This window comes from Dipodomys spectabilis, unplaced genomic scaffold (genome assembly GCF_019054845.1).
Source record: "Dipodomys spectabilis isolate Male_0828 unplaced genomic scaffold, ASM1905484v1 ptg000175l, whole genome shotgun sequence".
NCBI classification, from domain to species: Eukaryota; Metazoa; Chordata; class Mammalia; order Rodentia; family Heteromyidae; genus Dipodomys; species Dipodomys spectabilis.
Genome location: NW_024870852.1, coordinates 10007640 through 10031458, shown reverse-complemented (window position 1 = coordinate 10031458; position 23819 = coordinate 10007640). Strand labels below are relative to the sequence as shown.

The 23819-nt window shown below is 51.2% G+C and overlaps 1 protein-coding gene across 1 annotated transcript in view; it reads right to left on the bottom strand.

Annotated features, from left to right (window-relative positions):
• Positions 1-881: 881 nt before the first annotated feature.
• Positions 882-23819, bottom strand: part of Ttll9 (tubulin tyrosine ligase like 9) — a 34533-nt gene continuing 11595 nt past the window's right edge. Inside the window, exons 3-14 of the mRNA XM_042694536.1 lie at positions 22914-23025; positions 22521-22706; positions 15706-15774; positions 15306-15383; positions 14108-14198; positions 12539-12579; positions 11782-11869; positions 7463-7521; positions 6374-6570; positions 4741-4854; positions 3136-3260; positions 882-1244 (exon numbers count right to left, since the gene is read on the bottom strand). Coding sequence (XP_042550470.1) covers positions 1168-1244; positions 3136-3260; positions 4741-4854; positions 6374-6570; positions 7463-7521; positions 11782-11869; positions 12539-12579; positions 14108-14198; positions 15306-15383; positions 15706-15774; positions 22521-22706; positions 22914-23025 — 1237 coding nt within the window. The 3' untranslated portion in view covers positions 882-1167. The remainder of the gene's footprint in view (positions 1245-3135; positions 3261-4740; positions 4855-6373; positions 6571-7462; positions 7522-11781; positions 11870-12538; positions 12580-14107; positions 14199-15305; positions 15384-15705; positions 15775-22520; positions 22707-22913; positions 23026-23819) is intronic.

The following is a 23819-nucleotide window of genomic DNA, read 5'->3' as shown; positions in this document are numbered from 1 at the left end:
GGTTCTTTCCTGTAGTAGGTGAGCAAGAAGAAGCTCCCTTTCCATCCACAGAGGACTGGTTCAGGGATCCATGTTCCTGTGGGGCATTACAGACAGTGTGGAAGCTCCTTGAAGACTGGATTGGGACAAGATGCACTGAGAAAAGCCAGGGCAGGACAGCGTCTCATCACCTGCTTGTAGACTTGCTCCCTGAGGACCACAGCTGCTGGGTTGGGACACAAGGGTAGAAGGGAAGGAGCACTAAACGGTACCTGCCGGCCTCCTGCCGGCACTCTAGCAGGGTGGAGCTCCTGCTCTGCTCTGCTGAGGAGATTTGAACTTTAAATCCTGTGAGTATGGCATGTTTTAAAATACAAGTGTAAAAATATAGAGAAGAGCAGAACCCACCTTAGTAGATGCTGTCTTGTATAACTGCTTGGCTTAGAGTTTCTCCATCAGAACATCATCCCAAAAATGCATCCAAGTCAGAGTGCCTAGCTATCTCATGCACCTCTTTGGGGTTTCTTGTTTGAAGTTGGAAGCTGGGGTTTTTTAAGTCAGAAAGCTAGGACTGACAGCAAGATGGTGTGGACTGCCTTCCCAGTCCTCACCTTAGCCATGGGAGAAATGGGCACGCGCTGACCACCATCATCTCATGGATGATAGTCAGGAGGGTCCATGGTGTCCTTCTCTGACACAAGGTTGGGTGTTGCAGAGGAGAAGATGGGTTCTGGGCTCAGCACATTCTCAGGTTCCCAGGAAACACTCTTAGCTGCTTTGCAAGCATGCACAAGACAAATTCCCTAGCCCCAGGGACCCTTTCTGCAGGCCGAGATGTCCAAATGCCAACATTGCAGCCAGCAGCCTCCCCTGAGCCAGGCCCAATGCCCAGTGACTCCAAGGAAGGCCTATACTCATTTATTAGGTGTGATCTCTGAGTGACAGAACTCCCTGCCCTTGTCCTCATTGGCCCAGTCACCAGGGCCTGTCTAGGTTAAACCCATCCAGTCCTAGGGATTGGCTGCCTCCTGTGGGAGATGCAGGGCACTGGCCACGCAGCAAGCTGCAGCTGCTTAGCCAGCAGAGCTGCTGCCAGTGAGAAGGTAAACACTGCAAGGTGCGCTGTATTGCAGGGAACCGGGAAAGGCCTCGCCACACCTACCAGGGCCTCCTCCCACCTCAGCTGGGTCAGCTGGGGGTTTTCTTCTGCACTTGAAGGGAGTGGAACAGCTGCCTCAACTGTTTTTTCCGGTCGTTGATGCAGCCTGAAAGAGAAGTGGGGTGGTTGGCAGGAGGGCATGTCGTGGGACAAGGGGGTGAAGGGGCTTGTGTGCCCTTAGCTGTTAAGTAGAGACAGCAGGAGTCTCTTGAAGCCACAAAAAGCTCATTCCAGCCCTGCCCTGCCCTCCAGCAGTTCATCACTGGAAGACCAGCCTTGTTCAGAGAGCCCTGGGAGCATCAGCAAAGGCTCTTAACCCATCCCACACTACCTTGCCTCCTGGTTTTGCTCAGTGAATGCATAAGGTAGCACAGTGCCTGGTGTCTAATGGAGTGCACTGTCAGCTTTCTTTCCTGACAGGCCCTGCTAGTGGCTCCTGGCCACACAGTCTGGAGTGGCTACCTCCACCTTCACCTGCAGCCTGCTTCCTGCTGGCCCTCAGAGCTGGTTGATAGGGCAACTCCAGGGCCATTTAACCTTGATGACACCGAGGACGCTCACAATGCTGCTGTGGCACTTGAGTATCTGTAGCCTCAAGTGGGAGGCAACTATCATCCCAGCTCCCAAAACCCCAGCCCTCAAGGCTGCACTGAGCTCAGCCAGAAGGTGTACCACAAACCTCCCCAGGATTTTGTTTTGCTTTTGGTTCTGGTCCTAGGCACTGTCCATGAGCTTTTGTGCTTAGGGATGGTCCACCACCACTTTGAGCCACAGCAAGTGTGATGTCCTGAGTTCAAACCTCAGTATTTCCCAAAAAACAAGACAACCAGAAAACTGATGTCTGTCAGAGGTAAACATACAGGTCTGGTTGGATTTTGAGGATCAAAAGTTTCAAAGCCAGCTTGGGCAGCAAAGTCTGTGAGATTCTTATCTCCAATAAACTAGTCAGAAAAAGCCAGAAGTGGCACTGTGGCTCAAGTGGTAGAGGACTAGCCTTGAGCAAAAAGGAGCTTAGGGATAGTGTCCAGGCCCAGAGTTCAAACCCCAGGACTGGCCTAAAAAAGGGTGAATATATTCTTTTTTTCCAAAAATGCATGAAATTTTTAATGATGGTTTCACCTGGATGATTCCACCACCACCCCCATTTTCTCTTCAGTTTTCAAACATTCTACAGGGAGTGTGAATAGCTATTACAATCAAGGAAACTTCACATTTTAAAAATCAACTTTAAGCCTGGTGTCAGTAGCGCACGCCTGAAATCTAAGCTACTCAGGAGGCTGAGATCTGAGGATCGTTCAAAGCTAGTCTGGGCAGAAAAGTCCGTGAGACTCTTATCTCCAAAAAGCCACTCAGTAAACCGGAAGTGTTGCGGAAGTGTTGCTGTGGCTCAAGTGGTAGAGCCCTTGCCTTGAGCTGAAGAGCTGATGGACAGTGCCCAGGCCTAGAGTTCAAGACACATGACCAACAAAAACAAAAAATCAACTTTAGTGATGTGCTGATGTCTCATGCCTGTAATTCTAGCTACTCAGGATGCTGAGATCCACGAATCACAGTTCAAAGACAGTCCAGGCAGTCCCTGGGACCCTTCTCTCCAACGAACCACCAGGAAACCAGTATTAGTGTGACTCAAAGTGGTAGAGCACTAGCCTTGAGCAAGAACTCAGAGACAGTGCTCAGGCCCCAAGTTCAAACCCCACGACCGACAAAAATAAATGAAAAACAACTTTGGACTTGAGTTCCAGAGTTGTCCTCATATTACACATATTTTGTTTGTCTTCTGATAAAGTCTTTTGAAATCTACCTTTTAACATCACTAATCACATCACACAGTGTCCTAGGTATATATACAATATATTTTACAGAGATTAAGTCTTGCCCAAGATTACACAGCTGCAGAGATTCAGGTGCAATCAATTTCTCTGGTGCACCAAGCTATCTAGACCGCAGGGCACCTCCCATGCCAATTGCAGGCTCCCACTCCCCCTCCCCCAACATACCCAGATGTGTGTTGGTCACAAAGGTTCCTATCCCTGACAGGTCCGGCGTCCCCTCCTCTCTGCTGACAGGGCCATCATTCCACATGAGGTCAAAGCCCCCGACTCGCTTTTCCCTTCCCGTGAGCCTGGACAGGCAAGAGACACAAGGGTTAAAGAAGATGCTGCTTTGCCTGACGCTGCTGGTTCACACCTGTAATTCTAGCTACTCAGGAGGCTGAGATCTAGAGGATTGTGGTTCAAAGCCAGCCTGGACAGGAAAATCTGTGAGACACTTTTCTCCAATTAACCACCAGAAAACCAGAAGTGGCACTGGCTCAAAGTGGTACAGCACTAGTCTTGCCTGAAGAGCTCAGGGTCAACACCTGAGTTCAAGCCCCATAAGAAAGAAGAGGGGCTGGGAAGGTGGCTCAGTGGTAGAGTGCTTGCCAAGCATGCATGAGGCCCTGGGTTCTATTCCTCAGCACCACATACACAAAAACAAACAAAAAAACAACGAAGTGGTCCTGTGGCTCAAGTGGTAGAGCGTTAACCTTGAGCTGCAGAGCTCAGGGGCAGCACCCAGGCTTAGAGTTCAAGACCCACGACTGGCCAAAAAAAAAAAAGGGAGGGAAAGAAGATGTATCTGATGGAGATCTCAAGCCAGGTCATCCTGGTCCTGAAGCCCACTGTTGACCACTTTGGCCCAACCATTCCTGGCTGTTTCTTCAGGTCTCTGGGGGTTGTCTGTGTGTGTCTGTGTGTCTGGTTTCCCCGAGGCCCCCACACTTGCCCCTGGAAACATGCTACCCCAGTTCCATGAAGGCAGGAACTAGGTCATGTCATGTTTGGCTTGGTGCACAGCAGGGCTCAAATATGTATGGAATGAATAGTGGATGTCACATTCCTCCACTCCTTCTCTCTGCCTCAGTTTTTCCTGTAAGAACCTCTTGCTTCCCTCCCCTGTCACCTGGGAAGTGGGCATAAGATCTAGGCATGGTCAAGCAGTCACAAGGAGTGGTTCAGGGATGGGCATGTGACTTGGTCTCAGCTAGGACAATTTCAAATTCTGGGGAATAAGTGGAAGAAAGCTTATATGGTAGGAGGGAAGGTGAGATGGGGGCGGGGAAAGAAAGAACATTTAAGTATATACCAGAACAAGTATGAGTACACAGGCACATGGCAGGGGGCAGGCAAACCATCACTGAGCACCTGAATTTGGCCCTTCCTAAAGCCTGCCCCTAACTCTTTCCACTGTATTGTCATTGTCAGAGCTTATTGCTTATTAGCCTCCTACCAGGCATCTACTGTGACCAGGCGCTTCCCAGTGCCTTGTGTTGATAAATTAATCCCACCACCCTGAGAGATCCTCAGGTTTCCTATTTTACAGATGAGAAAATTGAGGCTTCCAGAGCCCCACAGTCATGGGGGTGGGGAGGGGCAGTTCCTGAGTGAGTTCTGCTACACTGAGTCCATTTTCTGGAAAGGTTGAATTCTTAAGTCAGGATTGGATCCTGTGGATGCCTCAGTTTCTCCACCTGGGAAATGGCATCACAAGGTTCTGAGTACTCTCTCCCATGGGGGAAAGAGAGACAGGCAGCGATGGGCAGTGACCGCACATACACACACCTGGCTTCCATGTCCACCACATTCAGAGTGTCCTCCAGCAGGCAGGTCTTCAGCTCGTAGTCTTCCTGGCTGCTGGCAGTGAGTGACGGGGACGCGTTGACCTCCAGGAGCCACCTAGGGAAGATAGGGAGGGAGCAGCTGAGTCACTGGGTGCCCAGAGCCCTGTGGTATTTCATTGAGGCAACGGGGTGTGGACCCCTCTCCCAGCTCACTGGGGAGACAGTGGGAGAACCCTGCCCTTTAGTGAAAGGACCTGGAAAGGCAGAGGGAGGGTGGCCACAGTCAGCTGGAAAAGGCAGCCCGTCATCTAAAGGGTATGAGCCCAGTATTGTAAGAATGTATGATTCCCCCCCCTTTTTTTTTGGTGCTGGTTCTGAGGCTTGAACTCAGGGCCTAAGCTTCTTTTGCTCCAGGCTAGCACTCTGCTACTTGAACCACAGTGCCATTTCAAGCTTTTTTCTGTGTGTGGTACTGAGGAATCGAACCCATGGCTCTGTGCATGCTAGGTAAACACTCTTACCACTAAGCCACCTTCCCAGCCCTTTCAGCTCTTTTTTTTTTTTTTTTTTTTTTTAAATCATGTAGCGTCTCAGACTTTCCTGCCTGAGCTGGCTTAGATCTCAGCCTCCTGAGTAGTTAGGATTACAGGTGTGAGCCATCAGTGCCCAGCTCCATCCTAATTTCTATGTAAACATCAATTTTTAGAGCTTATCGGCCAATTTAAATTAAACATGTAATAACATTCTGAATATCAAATCTGGACAAGTCCCTGCACGTGCAGGCCAAGAGTGCAAGATTCTAACTTGGGATGGTCTCCTGTTCTAGAAAACTCTGTGAGGGTACAGAGAAGGAAGGCTCCCAGCAAAAGACAAGGGAGCATGGACACCCTCCTTTCACAATTTGCCACTTCCTCCCACCCCCCCCCCAAGTATGCACCCTAAATGTCTGCAGCCATTCTTGCCGCAGGGCCTAAAGGAGAGAAATCATGAGTGTGGGCTGAATTAGGGTTTGCTCTTGCGCCCTCCTTCCTGGCTCCCTTGGCAAAGATGTGGTAGGCCAGGGCACCCAGCAGTACTGGGGTGTGGGGGGAGCCCAGTGCAGGCACTGAGAGCCTGGGCCTGGCTTTACCCTTGACTTGCCACTAAGCTCAGGCTCTCTGAACCACCCAGGAGTTTGCACGCTGCTGAGTTTGTGTGCTGTGCGGCCATCTCAGTGGTCCCTGCCAGCTCATGCTTGTTCTCTTGCTAACTCCCACCCTCTAGGGTGCTGTGGGAGCGTGCCGCATTCTTGGCAGGGCCTGTTCAAGATTTCCTTACACAGCATTTTGCCTTCTCCATGTGCCAAGACTTCCAGAGGTGAAATATCTTGCCTGGTATAAAGGGTGTATCTCTGACTCAGCTGACCATCAGGACATGCTCTAAGAGAAGGTGACAGCTCATTTACTCCTAAACAACTTGTAAGGACAGGCATGGGACACAGATCCATTATACAGACTGGCAATCGAAGGCCCAGCAAAGGTTGGATGCCCAAGTTTCCACTACTAGGAAGTGGCAGAGCTGGGATCCAAACCCAGGTGGTCTGAGTGGCGTGTGGGAAGAACAACAGGCCCCAGTCCTCGGCCCCGCCCACTCACGGCTTGAGGTCCTGGTCGATGAGGATGTCATAGCCATAGAGCTCGAAGCAGTGCTTGTCACTGATGATCACCTTCTGCACACTCTGCAGGCTCTTGACAAAGATGTTGTCCATGTCGCTGAAGAGCACCTCCACCACCTGGGGGCCGTGCTTGGAGGCCAGGTACTGCCGAAAGCGCTGGAGCATCCACTTACAGCCCTGGAGCCAGCAGCAGGGGTGCAAGAGGGTTATCTGGAGCCCCCCCAGGGCAAGAGGGGCCCCACCTTGACTCCCATGGCTGTGGAGGAGATGTAGCATAACCAAGAAAACTGATCTTCCCCTGGGTGCCCTGCACTGACCGTGTGTGCCCACCACCAGTAAGTGTCCCCAGAGGCCACTGCCCCTACCTCCCCTCCCACCGCTGGAACTGGAGTGTGAGCATGGAGGAGAGGGAAAAGATGGGAGTGGGTAAGAGCTAGAGGCTCACTCTCCTGGGCCCCCTGATCTCAGCCTTAACTCCGAGAAGTCCATATTGGAACCTAGCCTTGCAAATATAGAGATAAGATACACAAAAAGACAGACAGATGAGAATCTATCAGTATGATAAGATGATCAATCAACTGATTGATTGGAGAGCTCCAAGATGGAAGAATGGAATGTATGGTGTTTTTTGTTTTGTTTTGGTCAGCTGTGGGGCTTGAACTCAGGGCCTGGACGCTTTCCCTGAGCTCTTTTGCTCAAGGCTAGTCCTCCACCACTTGAGCCACAGCTTCACTTCCAGTTTTCTGGCATTTAACTGGAGATCAGCATTTCACAGACTTTGCTGCCTGGGCTGGCTTTGAACCACAATCCTCAGATCTCAGCCTCCCGAGTAGCTAGGATTACAGGTGTGAGCCACCAGCACCTGGCTTGCATTTTGGCTTTAGGGGCAAATTAGTTCAAAGGTCACATGATTAGTGGCCTTTGATGTATCCTTGCCCTGACTGTCGATGGGAAAGGTGAGCCTGCCCTCGCTGGAGAACCATATCCAGTCCTGGGCTCCTTGTCATGCCACTCATCCCGCCCCATCCCATCCCAGGGCTGGACCCAGGGGAGAATGCAGCGTCCTCACCTTCTTTGGGTGGTAGTCAGGAGACGTCTTCTGTACTGCAACGTTGGTGAGGTGCACATCTGACAGAGGCTGTGGTCAAGGGCCAGAAGGCGCAGGAAGGAAGGACAAGCCCTGCCCCGTGAAGTCCGCAGGGACTGAACCAAGCCTTTAGTTTGGAACTTGGTGGAAAAGTCACAAAACAGCCCTCTAAGTCAGCATATTTGAACTATGCAGGCAGAACTTTGCCTGGGTTCAAATCTTAACAGCACCTGATTTTACAGGCTTATTAAAGGGTCTGATAAAAATCCTGTGTTAGGGCCGGGAAGGTGGCTCAGTGGTAGAGTGCTTGCCTTGCATGCATGAGGCCCTGGGTTCAATTCTTTAGCACCACATAAGCAGAAAAGCCAGGAGTGGCGCTGTGGCTCAAGTGGTAGAGCGTTAGCCTTGAGCTGAAGAGCTGAGGGACAGCGCCCAGGCCCAGAGTTTAGGCCCCACGACTGACAAAAAACAAAAAATCCTGTGTTAAAGAGCCTCTCAGATCACCTGGCATAGTTGATAAGATAGGCTTGAATCTAGGGCCTGGGCACTATTGCTGAGCTATCTCACTCAAGGTTAGTGCTCTACCACCTGAGTCACAGCTCTACTTCTGGCTTTTTGGTGGTAAGTTGAAGATAAGCATCTCATAGATTTTCCTGCCTAAGCTGGGTTTGAACTGAGATCCTTAGATCTCAGCCTCCTGAGTAGCTAGGATCACAGGCGGGAGCTCCTGGAGCTCTGCAGCTGGTAGGATTTCATTATGAGTTTTCAACTCAGAGACAACTAAACTTCTGACAAAGATAGAGACCAAATCCAGATCAGCCAGCACCATGGTGGTGATTCAAAAGGAGACTCTGAGGCTTGTGAGCCACCCTGACCGGCCCCTGTGCAGGACTCCACCTCCAGTGTGACTACAAAGAGCATCCCAGCTGAAAGTTGTCTGGTGACAGGTGGCCTGGCTCTACCCTTCCCTGCCCTGCTCTGTTCCAGCTACATGGGACAGGACCAGACAGGAAAGAACTGGAGGCCACTTCCCTAAGCTCAAAGGAGAAGCAGGACTTCATTTTGAGCAGACACACACACACACACCAGGTTGACCTACTGCCCACTCTCCCTGGGGAGGTAGGGGGAGGAAGGAAGAAAGGAAGGGAGGGAGGGAGGAAGGAAGAAGAAGGGAGGGAAGGAGGGAAGGAGGGAGGGATGACAGAGGAACTGATGAATTACCATGGGAATCAACTATAAAAACAGAAATAATCACATCAGGACAAAAATGAAAGGCTAGCATGAAAATCTCATATAAATTATTGACAATAAAACATTATGACCTTAATAAAACTGTGGAAACATAAAAGAGAAAGTGTAACCAGTAGAAGACCATCTGGGAAAGTGCTCAAAGTTTCTAGTCAGAGAAACCATTTCGAGGGTAGTATTCAGGGCATTGAGGAGTGTGGGGTGGAGTAGGACAGGGTGGGGGAGGCAAATTTCAGGAGATGCAAAATGTAAGGCAAAACCTCCTTTCTCATGCTGTCAGGAAAAAAATCAGAACTCAGAATAGTTACAAGAAGTAGCCTGAGCAATGTCCACCCTTACTTACATGTGTACACTGTCTTAGAAATGCCTCCTTAAAAGCTGGGCACTGGTGGCTCACACCTGTAATCCTAGCTACTCAGGAGGCTGAGATCTGAGGATCGAGGTTCAAAGCCAGCCTGGGCAGGAAAGTCTGTGAGACTCTTAACCTCCAGTAAATTACCAGAAAGCCAGAAGTGGTGCTGTGGCTTAAGTGGTAGAGCATTCTCCTTGAGCTGAAGAGCTGAGGGACAGGGCCCAGGCTCAGAGTTCAAGCCCCAAGACCGACAAAGAAAAAAGAAAAAGAAATGTCTCCTTCAAGTGGCTGCTCCCAGCACTGGGGATCTGGGATGAAACGGTATGTTCATGGAGAGGGCAGTGAACATGTAAAGAACTCTTCTAGAAAGAATCTTCCCAGATGCCTCTGGCCCAGTATTTATTCTACTGTGACACCATTCAAAAGAAGAAATGTTAAGTACAGTAAAAAGTTTGCCCCCACACACTCTTGTTCATGCCTGGGTATCTAGCTACTCAGGAGGCTGAGATCTGAGGATCATGGTTTGAAGCCAGACAGCAAAGTCCGAGAGGCTCTTGCCTCCCGAAGGTTTGCTCTGCCAGCACTGCTCTATGTGCCCTGTGTGCATTATTTAAAAAAAAAAAACTCAGCAATAAAACTAACTACATCTGATGGCATAGTATGTGATAAATGCTTGTTAGAATTGCACTATAAAATTAACATGCTGGAAATGAGATTGGCAAAGTAGAAAAACCAAACAGAACAACACAGGCAGAAGGGCCTGATCTCATCCTGCATTCAGGCATTCCCCCACCCCCACCCCACCCCCTTGCTCCCTGAAATTGGTGTGTGGGGAGGGGTCTGGCGGGGGGGGGGGGAGGGAGGGAGTGGAGAGAGGATCAGGACACAGATGAGAATTGGCTAACCGCGCTGGCTGGGATCCCCAGCCCTGGTAGGGGTGGGGTTGGGGGAAACACCCTCTCTTCATGCAGGTAATGTATGTGCCGACTCAGCAACTATATATTTCTGATCGCTTCCCTTTTCTTCTGAAACCAAGGCCTAAAAATCTTTACAACTTTTTTGCTGTTTTTTGGGGGAGGGGCAGTGTGTAGTCCTCCAATTTGAGGTCTTCCTGCCTCAACTTCTTTTTTCCTGGTCATGGGGCTTGAACTCTGGGCCTGGACGCTGTACCTGAGCTTGTCAGCTCAAGGGGAACACTCTACCACTTGAGCCACAGCACCACTTCTGGTTTCCTGGTGATGACTTGGAGATTAGAATCTCATGGACTTTCCTGCGTGGGCTGGCTTTGAACCGTGATCCTCAGATCTCAGCCTCCGGAGTAGCTAGGATTACAAATGTGAGCCACTGGTGGGCAGCTTTGCCTCAGCTTTCTGAATGCTGGGATTACAAGTGTGTGCCACCACACCTGCCAAGACTTTTTTAAAAAAATGTTTCTATTTTGTAGATAATTATATATGTTCAAAAGTAAAAGAGTACAAAAATTGTATATAAGGAATTATCTTTTTTTTTTTTTTGCATCTCATCCCTACCCAACCATATTTCCTTCCAAAGAAAACTTTTATTTCCAGTCTCTTTTTCCTTCCTTTTTGTGTGTGTGGGGGGGGCAGGGAGGTGGTACAAGGATTGAACTTTAATCCTTGAGGATGCCAGGCAAGCACTCTGACGTTGAGCTGTGTCCCAGTCATGTTAGCTTCCTTCCTTCCTTCCTTCCTTCCTTCCTTCCGTCTTGAGCTTGTTAGGCTGGTGCTCTACCACATGACCATGCACACCTCCAGTGTTTCCAGCTTTAGCGTAAATGAGAGCATCCATTCCACTCTCATGACCGCTTACTTTCAGTTAACAATCAATACATCTTGGAGACGGTTCCAGGGCAACACATAAAGCACTTTCCCCACTCATTTTAGCAGCTGCATAGTATTCCACTGTATAATGTGCCATCCGTCTAGCTTTGCTCTCACAAGCAAGGCAGTACAGGCATGACCTTTGGTGTGAGTGCACCTGTGGGCATAAATCCACAAATGGTAATTGCTGGATCAGAAGGCACGAGTGTAACTGGCATCGGACAGATATTAACCAGATGGCCTAGCAAAGGCCCTCCCCAGTCTCACCAAGAAAGTGGGCTGTTCCACTTTGTGCTCTGCCAATCAGACAGATAACATCAGAATCATACTGGAATGGATGAGTGAGTGACAAGGGAAAAAGGTGAGTTTGCGGGAAAAGGTGCATAAAAGGGTGTCAATGCAGCCAGGAGAGCTGGTACGAATGCCTGTGATCTCAGCACCCAGGAGGCTGAGGCAGAAGGATCATGAGTTCAAGGAAACCTGAGCTAAATAGCAAGCTAAATAGCACCATTTCCGGCTTTTCCTGTTTATGTGATACTGAGGAATCGAACCCAGGGCCTCATGCATGCAAGGCAAGCACTCTACCACTAAGCCACCTTTCCCAGCCCCAGATATGATTGTTAAGCACACTGCCAAGACCATCACCCAGCAACATAGTTCAGGGTGAGCTGCTTTGAGCAGGGGTCACATCCCCATGCCTGGGAGCTCCCTGAGGGAGCTGGGTCTCTCTGAGGTACTGGGCCTGTCTTGTTCACTGATGTATTTCTCACACCCAGACCCAGCAGGCACCCAACATGCATTGGGGGGACAGGCCGGGTGGGGACAGGTGTGCAGGGTGGGGTTACTGGGCTCCAGGATACACTGGTCATCCAGGCTGTTCAGAGTGAAGCGCGTGTTGGAGAAACGGGCGAAGCCATCTCGGTAGAGCCAGGCCCGCAGCGGAATGTACTGAGGTGGGAGAGAGAAAAGGCTGAGGGTGGACAGACAAGCACTTCCATGCCTCCTGGGCCTGTCTAGCCTCCTCCAGCCATGTCCTTCTTTCTTTCTGCCTTGCCATCAGGGAACAAAAGGACCCGGCCTCTTCTTGCTCTACCACCACATGTGACACTGCCAGACTTCAAGTCCAAGAAGACAGGGGTTGAGCCCACCTAGACACCCTTACCCTTGTGCCCAGCACAAGTAGCCACCATGAAGGTTTCAATATCTAATGAATGGATGGATGAGTGGAGAGAGTACAGCAACGGTTTGTTTAAAAGAGGAGGTTCTGGGCCAGGCTGTCTGGAGTTTAATGCCAGTTCACCACTGCCCTACTGTGTGACCTTGGGCAAGTCACTCAACCTCTCTTTGTCTGTTCTTATCTGTAAAATGAAGATAATAACCTAAGACCTCACTGTGTGATTAGGAATGGATGGGATACAGCCTGCTGGGTACTAGGACCTGGTACTTAAGAGATACTCAGTAAATGTCCATTGGGGTTGCTACCGGTGAATGAATAAAGGACAAGTGAAAGGGCAAAGCTAGATGTCCCGGGGCTTCTCTGGGCAGAGAAGCAAGCAGACAAGTTGACACCATGTTTCCACAATGGCCCCTGCTAGAGGAAGGGGCCCCACAGCTCACCGACATCACCAGCACATAGACACGCAGGTCAAACTTGCGGCCTGTGGGCAGAGAAAGAATGAATTCCTGCAGCATATATTACTGGATGTCAGACTCCGTCCTAGGCTGGGGGACCGCCAGGCATGAATGAATCCCTGTGGCTACAGAGCTCCAGCCAAACTGCCCAGGGGACAGGACAGCTGGGGGAGGGATCCCTGCTGGGGAAAGGCTTGAGGTTTCGTGATCAAAGAGGGCTTCATGGGAAATGATGAGTGACAGGCTGCAAGGTGGGCAGGGACAGAGGCCCAGATGGGCAAGGAGCCTGGGGCCCAGGGCAGGAAGGAGGTGGGGGGAGGCAGGTGGCAGGGTCAGGTCATATACAGATGAGGTGCATGAGGCTGGCAGGGCCAGTTCCTGTGCAGTCTTTGGGGTCTGTTCTGTAAGCCATGAGGAGTCACAAAAGAGAGACCAAAGTCCCTGGAAATGGTGTTGGAGTGGAGTGGTACCAGAGTAGTGGTACTTGCACTAGGGAGGTCAACACAGCTGCCTGGGGAGACAGGGTCAGCAATGGATGGAGGCCAGAAAGGTGGTCAGACAGCTTCTAGCTTCTTCTGGTGAAGAACCAGAGGTAACTACAATAGTTCCTAGATTCTGGCTTAGCCACCTAGGGATTGGAGTTGCTATGACCCAGACGCACAAGCTGGGGAAGAGCCAGGCTGGGGGAGAGGGTTAAATCTTGGGCACCCTGGGCTGGAGTTGCTGGAAGATGACCCGAGATGTTTGGGGTTCAAGGGCAAGGTCTAGGCTGGAAACAGAAAGTGGGAGCTACTGGTATCTGGGTGGTGGTTAAAGGTAGAGATAGGATGGCTCACTGGAGGAAGGAAGAGAAGAGACAAGACCCAGGAATGGTCATTGCCCATGGACATGGCAGAGGCATGAAAACAGTTGCAAGGCCCCCCAGGTCAGCCCATGTCTCCAGGCCTGCAGTCATAGACCCCATGTGGGAAAGGCAGGCACAGGGTTGGCCTGAGGACAGTTTGACTTTGTCATGCCCTCTCCCTGTGTTCAATGGCCAAGCCAACCCATGGGTGGCTGCTTGAAATCACTCGGGTCTCAGATCGCAAGTCTCTGAGGGCCCTCCTAACCTCATGACACCCTATGTTACTTCATAACACCCAACTCCGTGCGGGACAGTTGTTGATTTCTACTTCCTAGCCTGTGGCTCAGCTAGGGTACAAGTTCCATGAGAGCAGGACAGCTGACCAGAGCCCCAGACAGGGGGAGGGGATGCCCAAACCAGAGGCAGCAGACACCCAGGGGAGCCTTGGAACTGCTTGTTAGCTGAAGGCAGGAGTGAAGGAACTGGTTCTCCACGGAAGAGGAGAATGTTTGAGACTCCTGTCAGGCAGAGGGAACCATGTGGCAGCAGATGGGAGTGGGAAGGTCTCCCCACTCTCTCCTGCTGTCAGACTGGGCCCTGGACAGTCTGCTAGCCAAGGCTTTTGACCTGACTGCATGACTGACAGGCAGAAGTGGGTTGTGGCAGCCGGGGAGGTTGGGGGTGGCGGATGCAGATAGGAGCCATCTTACCGCCTATCAGGTACGGATTTTCAATGTAACGCTGAGCTACGTAGTTCTCCACAGGAATCTCATCTTTCTGGTCATCGGAACTGCGTGTGTCCTAGTTGTAAAAATATCAATAACATTTAGCCAGCCCTTCCTGTGTACTAGGCAAAATATGAAGCACTATGTCCAGGCATATGCAGGTCATTATGTCTTTGGGGTATATTCTTTGGACCTTAAATCAGCCCTCTTATGCAAGTATTGATGTGATTGCCATCCAATGAGAAACGCAAGCACAGAGAAGCTTAGCCAAGGTCATACAGCTGATGAGTGGACCCACACAGTTTGGGCCCTGGGCCTGAGCATTTAATCTCTAGACCTGTGTGGTACTCATTACTTGACTTATGTAAGTATAACTCCCCTGTATATCACCTTTGTAATACAATTTTAAAAAACAAAAAAAATTAAATGACTAAAATGATGAAGGTAATGTCATATGTGGTTTACCACAATTTTTAGGGGTGCTGGAAACCAGGACTTCCAACATGTTTAGCGTACCCTCCATCCCTGTACAATTTTTACAGGGGAAGCAAAAGTTTAACAAAGGGCCAGCTAGGGCTGGGAAGGTGGCTCAGTGGTAGAGCGCTTGCCTTGCATGCCTGAGGCCCTGGGTTCCATTCCTCAGCACCACATAAGCAAAAAGAAAAAAGCCGGAAGTGGCGCTGTGGCTCAAGTGGTAGAGCGCTAGCCTTGAGCTGAAGAGCTGAGGGACAGTGCCCAGACCCAGAGTTCAGGCCCCACGACCGGACCCCTCCCCCCCAAAAAAAAACAAAAAAAACAAGGGGCCAGCTGTTAGCCTGGGTGCCCAGCTGTCACCTTTGCCATCGCTGCAGAAAGTTCTAGCTGTGGTGCTGCCCCAGGCCCCGGGCTATCCTCTGGCTCCCCAACCTGCCCGCCCGGTTCTGGACCACAGCAGGGCGGGGAGGCAGGTGCACCCACGTGCATGCGCGCATGCCCCCACCCAACCTGAGGTCCTTTCCCACCGTCGTCCCCTTGCAAGCGATCTTGTGAGAACTGCGACCTAAGACAAGGGTCCTCAAGGGTCCTTGTGGTGGACCCACAAAGCCACCCACAGCGGGAGCACTGGGACTCAGGGCTTCCTTCCAGCTCTGGGGCAGGCCCCCCTCTCCTTTTGGGGACCCTAGTCTCTCCCCCTGCTACTCACATGGCTGCTTGCGGGATTGCTGGTGCTGCTGCGGGGGGCCGGGGCCTCCAGGCTGGTGAGCTTCTTTCCCACAGTGCCCTGACAGTGATCGAGGAACGAGGAACAGGGACACAGGGTGTAAGGGGAGAAGCATTGATTGAGCACCTGCTGTAGCCTGGGAGCTGGGTCAGCCTGCCCTTCCCTGCCCATGAATGCATCTGTATCCTGGGTGGGCTGTGCCCAGGTGAGGTCACTTGCCCAATGCCACACAGCTACGGAGGGGCCACATCAGGATCTGAACCCAGACCATGTGTTCCAGAGACTTGTGCTCCTGTGGCAGGCCTGTGGGCAGAGCTTCCTGCCAGCAGTCTAGGGCAGGCAGGGCAGAGGTTTGGAGAGGAAGGGGAAGAGGCAGGCTCACCTTCCTCCAGTCCATGATGTCCTTCAGCCTCCGGAAGAGAAAGATGCCCTTCCCCTGAGAACGGGCTACCTGGGATGGGCGGGTGCAGAAAGGCTGCTTTAGCTCCGAGGTTCCTTGCTGGTCCTCTCACTAGCATTTCTCTAGCCATCTCCCCCGTGGGCTCCCAGCTATACCCAGAGGAATGTCCAGCTCAGCCCGAAAGGACTAGAGCAGGGAGAACTGGCAGGAGGGGGACCATTTGCATGAATAATGCAAAAGAACAGACAATTAAAAAACCATTTCTAACAGTCCTGGGAACATATCATCCAATTCTTTTTTTGGAAATCAATTTGCCTTCCTAATTAGGTTTTGCTTCAGCTAATAGTCAAATCAGTCTGCCTCTGCTGAGCCCCTGCATGGATAATTCATGGCTGCACAGAGGCAAGGGGCTGGGAGGGCCTTTAATACTTTGCACAGTGGCCCTCCCCCCCCTCCCCACCCCACCCCCTCCTGCTTGTCACCCTCCTTTGAGAAAAGCCTCCAGTGGGAGCCTCCTGCCTGGTCTTGCACACACACAGTACCCAGGAGCTCACCACCCTACCAGTCTCCCAACTTAGCCCATTTTATTTCAGGAAAGCTTTGTTAAGCAGATGGCTTTGTTCCTTGTTCCGGGCAGTATGCTACAGGTGTAACTTACACCTCATAGAATTTCTGCAGCCTAACCAACATGGAGTTCAAATTTGCCAACTGGGCTGGCTTTTCCAGCTTCCAAGAACAAATCTGACACCTGGAAGCCAGGAGTCCTTTTGTTATCCAAGCCTCTAAGCGTGTCAGCATAAATGCACCCTATAGGTACAAACTCCCACTCCCCAAGTTCTCCTGTGTGCATGGTCTACTGGGGCTGCTCATGGTCGGGCGCCTGCTCGGCCTGCCATGCTGTGCACCCTGCCTCGGGTCACACCCTGTGGGTCGCCAGTGACATCAGAGGCAGCCAGATGTGACCAGTGACTCTGGAAAACAATAAATCAGTGCACATCAAAGGCTTCCAACCATCCACAGCCTGGGAAAAGAGGCACTTGGAAGAATGCTATCCATCTTCTATAACTCCAACTTAAAAAGTACTACAATTACTGAATCAGACCAAATAAATATATCTTACTTGTGGCTTAGGGAGTGAGTGAGTGAGTGTGTGTGTGTGAGTGTGTGTATGTGTGTGTGTAGGGAAGTCTGAGGGGGAACTGCTGAGGTACTAGTTGATATTGTGTTTAAGACCTGGGTACTGGATTTCATTTGCTTTGTGAAAATTCATACTATACTTCCTTCACTTGGGCACTTTTTAAAAAAATAAATGGGTAGTAATAGGGTTTGAACTCCTGGTATACTACTGCTTGAGCCATCCACCAGTCCATCTTGGAAGGCACTGTCCTTGAGCCTCTCCGTGCTCAAAGCTAACTCAAAGCTAACATTCTACCACTTGAGCCACAACACCACTTCCAGCTTTTTCTGTTTATGTGGTACTGAGGAATCAAACCCAGGGCTTCATGCATGCTAAGCAAGCACTCTACTGCTAAGCCACCTTCCCAGCCCTCCTCTTTTCTTTGAATGCTGCCTGTGACGTGTGAAGGGATAATTTTTTTAAAAGCCACACACTGAGGCTGCAGACCAGACAAGGAAGAGTGTGGGCTTACAGTGACATCACTGAGCACCTTCCGCAACATGAGAGTGCCAACCTTCAGCTTTCTTCTTCTTCTGTTTTGTTGTTATTGTTTTGTTTTGCAGTACTAGGAGGTTTGAACTCAGGGCCTTAGACTTGGTAGGCAGGGATTCTACCACTTAATCACATCTCTAGCCCTTTTTTGTGTGTTATTTTTGAGATCGAGTCTTTTTTTTTTTTTTTGTCAGTTATGGGGCTTGAACTCTGAGCCTGGGCACTGCCCCTGAGCTCTTCAGCTCAAGGCTAGTGCTCTATCATTTGAGCCACAGCGCCACTCTGGTTTTCTAGTAGTTAACTGGAGATAAGAGTCTCATGGACTTTCCTGCCTTGGCTGGCTTTGAACCCAGATCCTCAGCTCTCAGCCTCCTGAGTAGCAAGGATTATAGGCATGAGCTACTGGCTCCTGGCTTGAGATAGGGTCTTATTTCCTGCCTGGGGACAAGCCTGGACTGTGAGCCTCAGATCTTTGCTTCCTACCATAGCTGGGAAGACACATGCATACCTCCACACCCAGCTTTTTTGTTTGCAAGAAAGGCTCACAGACTTTTCTGTTTGGGCTGATATGGAACCATGATCTTCCTGATCTCAGCCTCCCAGGTGGATAGGGTTTCAGGCCTGAGCCTATGGCACTGAGATAATGAACTATCTTTATTTTTCAAACCATTTTTTAGCAGCTTTCCATCCCTATTCTGAAGGGAAGACACCCAAAGAATGACAAGTAACTCTCCACACAATAAGACTTCAGAGATTTAAGATAATAAACCATAGTGGTGGGCTGGGAAGGTGGCTCAGTGGTAGAGTGCTTGCCTTGCATGCATGGATCCCTGGGCTTGATTCCTCAGCACCACATAAGCAGAGAAAGCCGGAAGTGGCGCTGTGGCTCAAGTGGTAGAGCACTAGCCTTGAGCTGAAGAGCTGAGGGACAGCTTCCAGGCCCAGAGTTCAGGCCCTATGACTGAGAAAAACAGAACAAAACAAAACATAATGGTATCTCCAGTCCCATGTGAGTTCCAGAGCCATCAAGAGTGAGGTCAGTATTTCCCATTGAATCTGGGTGAGCCTTCAGTACTGTTTTGAATAATCTCATGGAGTCCAGGTGGCACTATCTGCTTTCACCTGCTGTCTCTTAGGATAGTGGCCCTGGAAGCCCAGAGCCATGCTATGAGGAAGCCCAGGTCACACAAAGAAGCCACCGGGAGGATGCTGAGTCATCCCCAGCCCTCAGCCCTGGTGGAACTCCCAGCCAACAGCATGGGGCATCCCCAGCGTTCAGCAGAATGCCCCAGTGGATGCAGAATTACAGGGAACTTGCCCTGGCCAGATGCCCATGCTGGAGGCTCATGGGCTGAAAAGACGTGATTGTTGGTTCAAGTCTCCCGCTTTGTGGTGGCTTATTACCCAGCAACAGATAATCAAAGCACTGTGAGTAAGCAGTGTGTGTGTGTGTGTGTGTGTGTGTGTGTGTGTGTGTGTGTGTGTGTGTGTGTGTGTGTGTGTGTGCGCGCGTGTGTGCGCGTGCGTGCTGGTTCTGGGGTTTGAAATTCAGGTCCTGGGCACTGTCTCTGAGTTTTATTTTGGTTTTACTCAAGGCTAACACTCTATCATTTGAGCCATAGCTCCACATTGGTTTTTGTTTTGTTTGTTTGTTTTCATGAACTTTCTGCCAGGCTGGTTTTGAACTGTGATCTTCAAGTATCAGCCTCCTAAGGAGCTAGGATGCAGAGCACTAACTTTTAAAGAATGCTTCCAAACAATGAAAGCAAATGCTTGCTCAGACACATGTCTACATTACCTCATGTAAGCATCAAAAAAAAAAAAAAAAAAAGCCCTATGGAAGGGCACTGTGGCTCAAGCCTGTAATCCCAGCTACTCTGGAAGAATAGATTGGAGGGCTGTAGTTCTAGGCAGGCCCAGGCAAAATGCTAGTAAGACCCCAATTCATATATAAAAAGATGTACTTGTGATTGAAAGACAATATTAGGATGGATTATTCAGAATGAGTCATAGATTTGGTGTAGCTCAAGCCACTCATCCTTATCCCCTTGTCAACCCTTCCCTGTCCCTAGGGGCCACATTTGTCATGGGACAGTCACCATTCCCCAGGTGCTGAATGAAGTCAGTGAGTGGTCTCCCACACAACCACCAATCATCTTCTTGCTGTCCAGCCCCTCCTGTGGTCCTGTGGGCTGGGGAAGTAAGAGCCCTCACCTGCCACTTGAGCCACAGTCCTACCTCTGGCTCTTTAGTGATTAATTGGAGATAAGAGTCTCATAGATTCTCCTGCTCAAGCTGGCTTCGAACCACCATGCTCAGATTTCAGCCTCCTGAATAGCTAAGATTGCAGGTGTCCAGCTAGATTAACTGCTGTTATTAGAGGATAGGTCTATAGACTTGAATAAGAAAAAAAAAATCTCTTTCTTTTCACTAGCCTTTAACTATATTTTGAATTTCCTTCTCCTGCGCAACACTTCACAAGAGTATTCGCTCTGCCTATGGTGTTGCCAATCAGAAGAAATCAGTTCTTTTCATAACACAATGGTTGCAGAGATCTCAAAGTAGTGTTTATGCAACTTGTGACTTGGAGATGATGGTAGCCAGGGGGCCTGCTGTTAGGCCTTTAATAGTTAATGAAAAACACATACATTACGGTGGCACACGGGATTTTTTAATTCCATGTGTGGCAGCCATAAGGTGCACTTCCCAGGCCTCCAGCTGCAGAAGGATAATCCAGTGAGAGCACCAGCTGCAGCCTGCTAAGCAGGGTTGGGACCCATACCTTACTAGGCCTCCTTGTCGGGGCTGTTCCCAGTCAAGGGCAGGAATGAGGAGCAAGCAGAAGGGACTCCCCAAAACTAGGTCCTTCCTTCCTTCTCTCCCTCCCTCCCTCCCTTCTTCCCTCCCTCCCTCCCTTCCTTCCTTCCTTCTTTCCCTCTCTCCCTCCCTCCATCCATAGAGGTTCTCAAGCTATCCTCCCCTGCCATGTTCTCTCTCAACATACAGAACACTGGCAAGCTTCATCTTTTTGGGCATCTGTTTCTTGGAGGAGTAGCATGGACTGACAACTGTCTTCCAACATAGTTGTTTTCTTTTGTAATCAAAAATACTTTATCCTCTGAAAAACACCATGGCTACGGTTACCTCTAAATTCATTCACTGTGTAGCTTAAATACATATAGCCTTTTATGTTGATTATATCTCAATAAAGAAGATTTATTTTACTGTGATGGTACTGGGGCTTGAACTCAGGGCCTGGACGCTGTCCCTTAGCTTTTCTGCTTAAGACTGGTGCTCTACCACTTGTGCCACACCTCCACTTCCAAGTTTTTGCTGGTTATTGTCTATAAGAGTCTCAGGGACTTTTGTGCCCTGGCTTTGAACCTGGCACCTCAGATCTCAGCTTTCGGAGTAGCTAGGATTATAGATGGGAGCCACCAGTGCCCAGCTGTATTCAGGTTTAAGCAGTACCATTTCCCAAGGGCAGGGTGAAGAGAGGATGTTCCCTGGCCTCCTAGAAATTGGTAAGAAGAACAGCCAACTATTGGACACCTCATGCCAAGCCCTTGACACTCCTGGTGATTCTCGTATACGACATGTATAATTCGGCGACTATCTCTGCCTTCTAAGGCAGATCTGCAACATCCTAGCTTGTGGGTGAGGAGGATGTGGGTTGGTGGTATGAGTAACCTGCTTGGGGGGTCACAGGGTCATGGGGCCCATGACTGGCAGACACACAATTATCTAGAGCTGACTAGACAGCACTGCTCCCGCAGCCCCCGCTGCGAGGGGCGAGGATAAGCAAGGTGCAGGGACAAGTGCGCGTGCGCACACACAGAGCAAAGATCCCGCCTCTTAATTACAGCTGTCGCTGTGTGTGCTGTTAACAAAGGCCGTGGGCTGGGAAAGGAATCGGCTTAATATGCAATTGCTCATTCCCAATTAGCACAAATTATCATCTGTCTGAGAGGATAATGTTAGGAGCTGGAATCCGCTCCTGGTGGATCAATGGTGCTCCTGTGCCACACCTCTGCTGCCAGCCACAGCTCTGCCTGGTGGCTTCCCAGGATGCCGCAGCCACTAGTGCCATCCACCCCACCCCACCCCCCAGGCACAGCGTCCCTCGTTCAGGGTAGCCTCTGTGCATCTTCTTCTGCTCTGCCCTGCCCTGCTCTGCCCAGGCTCCCCCTCCAGGCATCTACACTAACTGGCTAAATCTGCCCGGCAACCCGCTATGTCCCTCTCCAGCTCCATGGGGAAGGCTGCACCATCCCACCCAGCCCCCTACCCCCTTCTCTGGGCTCCTTCTCAGGCCCAGAGAACAGAAGCAGGCCTTAGTGGTACCCTTCCAGGCTGTGATGGCACACCACTGTATGGCAGCCGGGCCTGCAGGGAGGAAGGGCTGGTCTGTTCACCGGTGCTCTGTCACCTTGCCTTTCCTCCTCCCTTCTCTTCCCTTCCTCCCTTTCATCTTTGACAGGGCCTCTTTGTGGAGCCTAAACTACCCTCAAACTCATGATCCTCCTGCCTCAGCTTCCAGAGAGCTGGGAGGGCAGGTGTGCACCACCATGCTCAGCCTTCTGCTCATTTTTCATTTTCATTCCCCAAGGGCTGCCGTTTCCCCTGCCCTCCCTTCTTCCCCTATTTTCCAGGCTGATGCCACGACACCCTGTGGGTTAAAGCTCAGTACTCATTCTTAGAGTCCTAACACTTGTTGATTACTTATAATGTTACCCACGTTTTACTCATGCAACGGCTGAGAACTGCAGTTATTTCCACTTTGCCAGTGGGGACCCGGGGCACAGAGAAGTTGACTAACCTGCCTGAGGTCGCACAGCTTAATAAGTGATTTCACGAGTACATGAATGAAAGGGTTTGGCCTCAGAGCCTGGTCTGTCCCTTCTTCCAGGAAGCTGGCCCAGCTGGGGACTTGCCCTGCCACTTCCGCTCTTGACACAGTTCTCTTTAGGGACCCAGAGCACACCTGTGACCTCACACACGACCTTGCTGGGCTTTTGGCCTGCCCTCACCGCGACTGACCAGTGAGAGCCTCAGTGGGGGGGCTGGCACACTGCGCATGCTCACTCTACCCGACCCCCCTCCCCCCCCCCTCCCGCCCAGCACTCACAGGCTTCATGATCCAGGTGATCCCGGGGTTCTTACGGAACTCCTCCACGAACAGGTGGTACTCGCAAGGCATCTCGAAGGTTTTGGGGAAGAAGTCGCACTTGGCGGCCTCCAGCTTCCCGGCCTCGCGCTCCAGCTGCTTCCGGAACCGCTTCAGGTTCTTCACCATGTAGTTCTTGCGGGTGAGCTGGGCAGCAGCGGGGTGGGCAGGGCGGGAGGTGAGCCCCTCCCCCTGTCCCCTTCCCCTCCCTCTCCCCCCTCCCCTTCCCCTGTCCCCTCCCCTCCCCCGTCCCCTCCCCTCCCCCTTAATCAGAGGGACAGCTGTGAGGCAGAGCTGCGCGCGCATGCGCACAGTACCAGCAGGTAGGCCGAGGCGGGAGCCGGCCGGGCTCACCTCGTAGTGGTTCCGGAAGTGGCTGATCCGCACATGCTCGTCCATGTAGATGTGGTCGAAGTTCTCCCGGAGCCAGCTGACGTCACACCAGTAGAAATCCCACTCCCCCTCGCTGGGGTGGGAGGACAAGGGTCATGACCTGAGGGCTGGGGGGGCGGGGGAGGGGTCCTGGCAGTGGCGGGGTGCACTGTCTGGGAGGAGGCCTGCAGCAGATCTGGCCACGCGCAGGGCCTCTCGACACCCATCGCAGCCCCTCGGCACCGCAGTCCCCACCTCGCCCAGGACGCAGGACGGGCCTGCCCATGCCACCTGCCTGGGCATCCACTGTCACCTCACCTGCCCACACCATCCAGGGGGGATCGAGTCACATCTGTAAGCTCTTTCCGGATCCCTGAGTCCCCTCTCACTAAACCTCACAGCCGCCCCAGGAGGGGACAATGATCTGAGCGCTAAGGTACATGGCTAAGGCCATGCTGGGTCCCCACACCTGGCTTGACCGCAGTCTAACCCTGCCCTTCATCACCTCGCCAAGGAGGGGGACAAATCGGAGCTAGCGCTGGGGTGCACAAAAGAAATATGACAGCCTGGCACTGGTGGCTCACGCCTACAATCCTAGCTGCTCAGGAAGCTGAGATCTGAGGATCCTGGTTCAAAGCCAGCCCAGTCAGGAAAGCCTGTGAGATTCTTATCTCCAATTAACCACCAGAAAACTGGAAATAGAGCTGTGACTCAAAGTGATACAGCACTATCCTTTAGCAGAAGAGCCCAGGGACAGTGCCCAGACCCCAACCAGATAATAAGTAACAAACTAGCACTACTGGATAGCTTCTACTTGTTGAGACAGGGTCTCACTGTACAGCCCAAGCCAGCCTGGAACTTGAGATCCTCCTGCTCAGATGCCGAGAT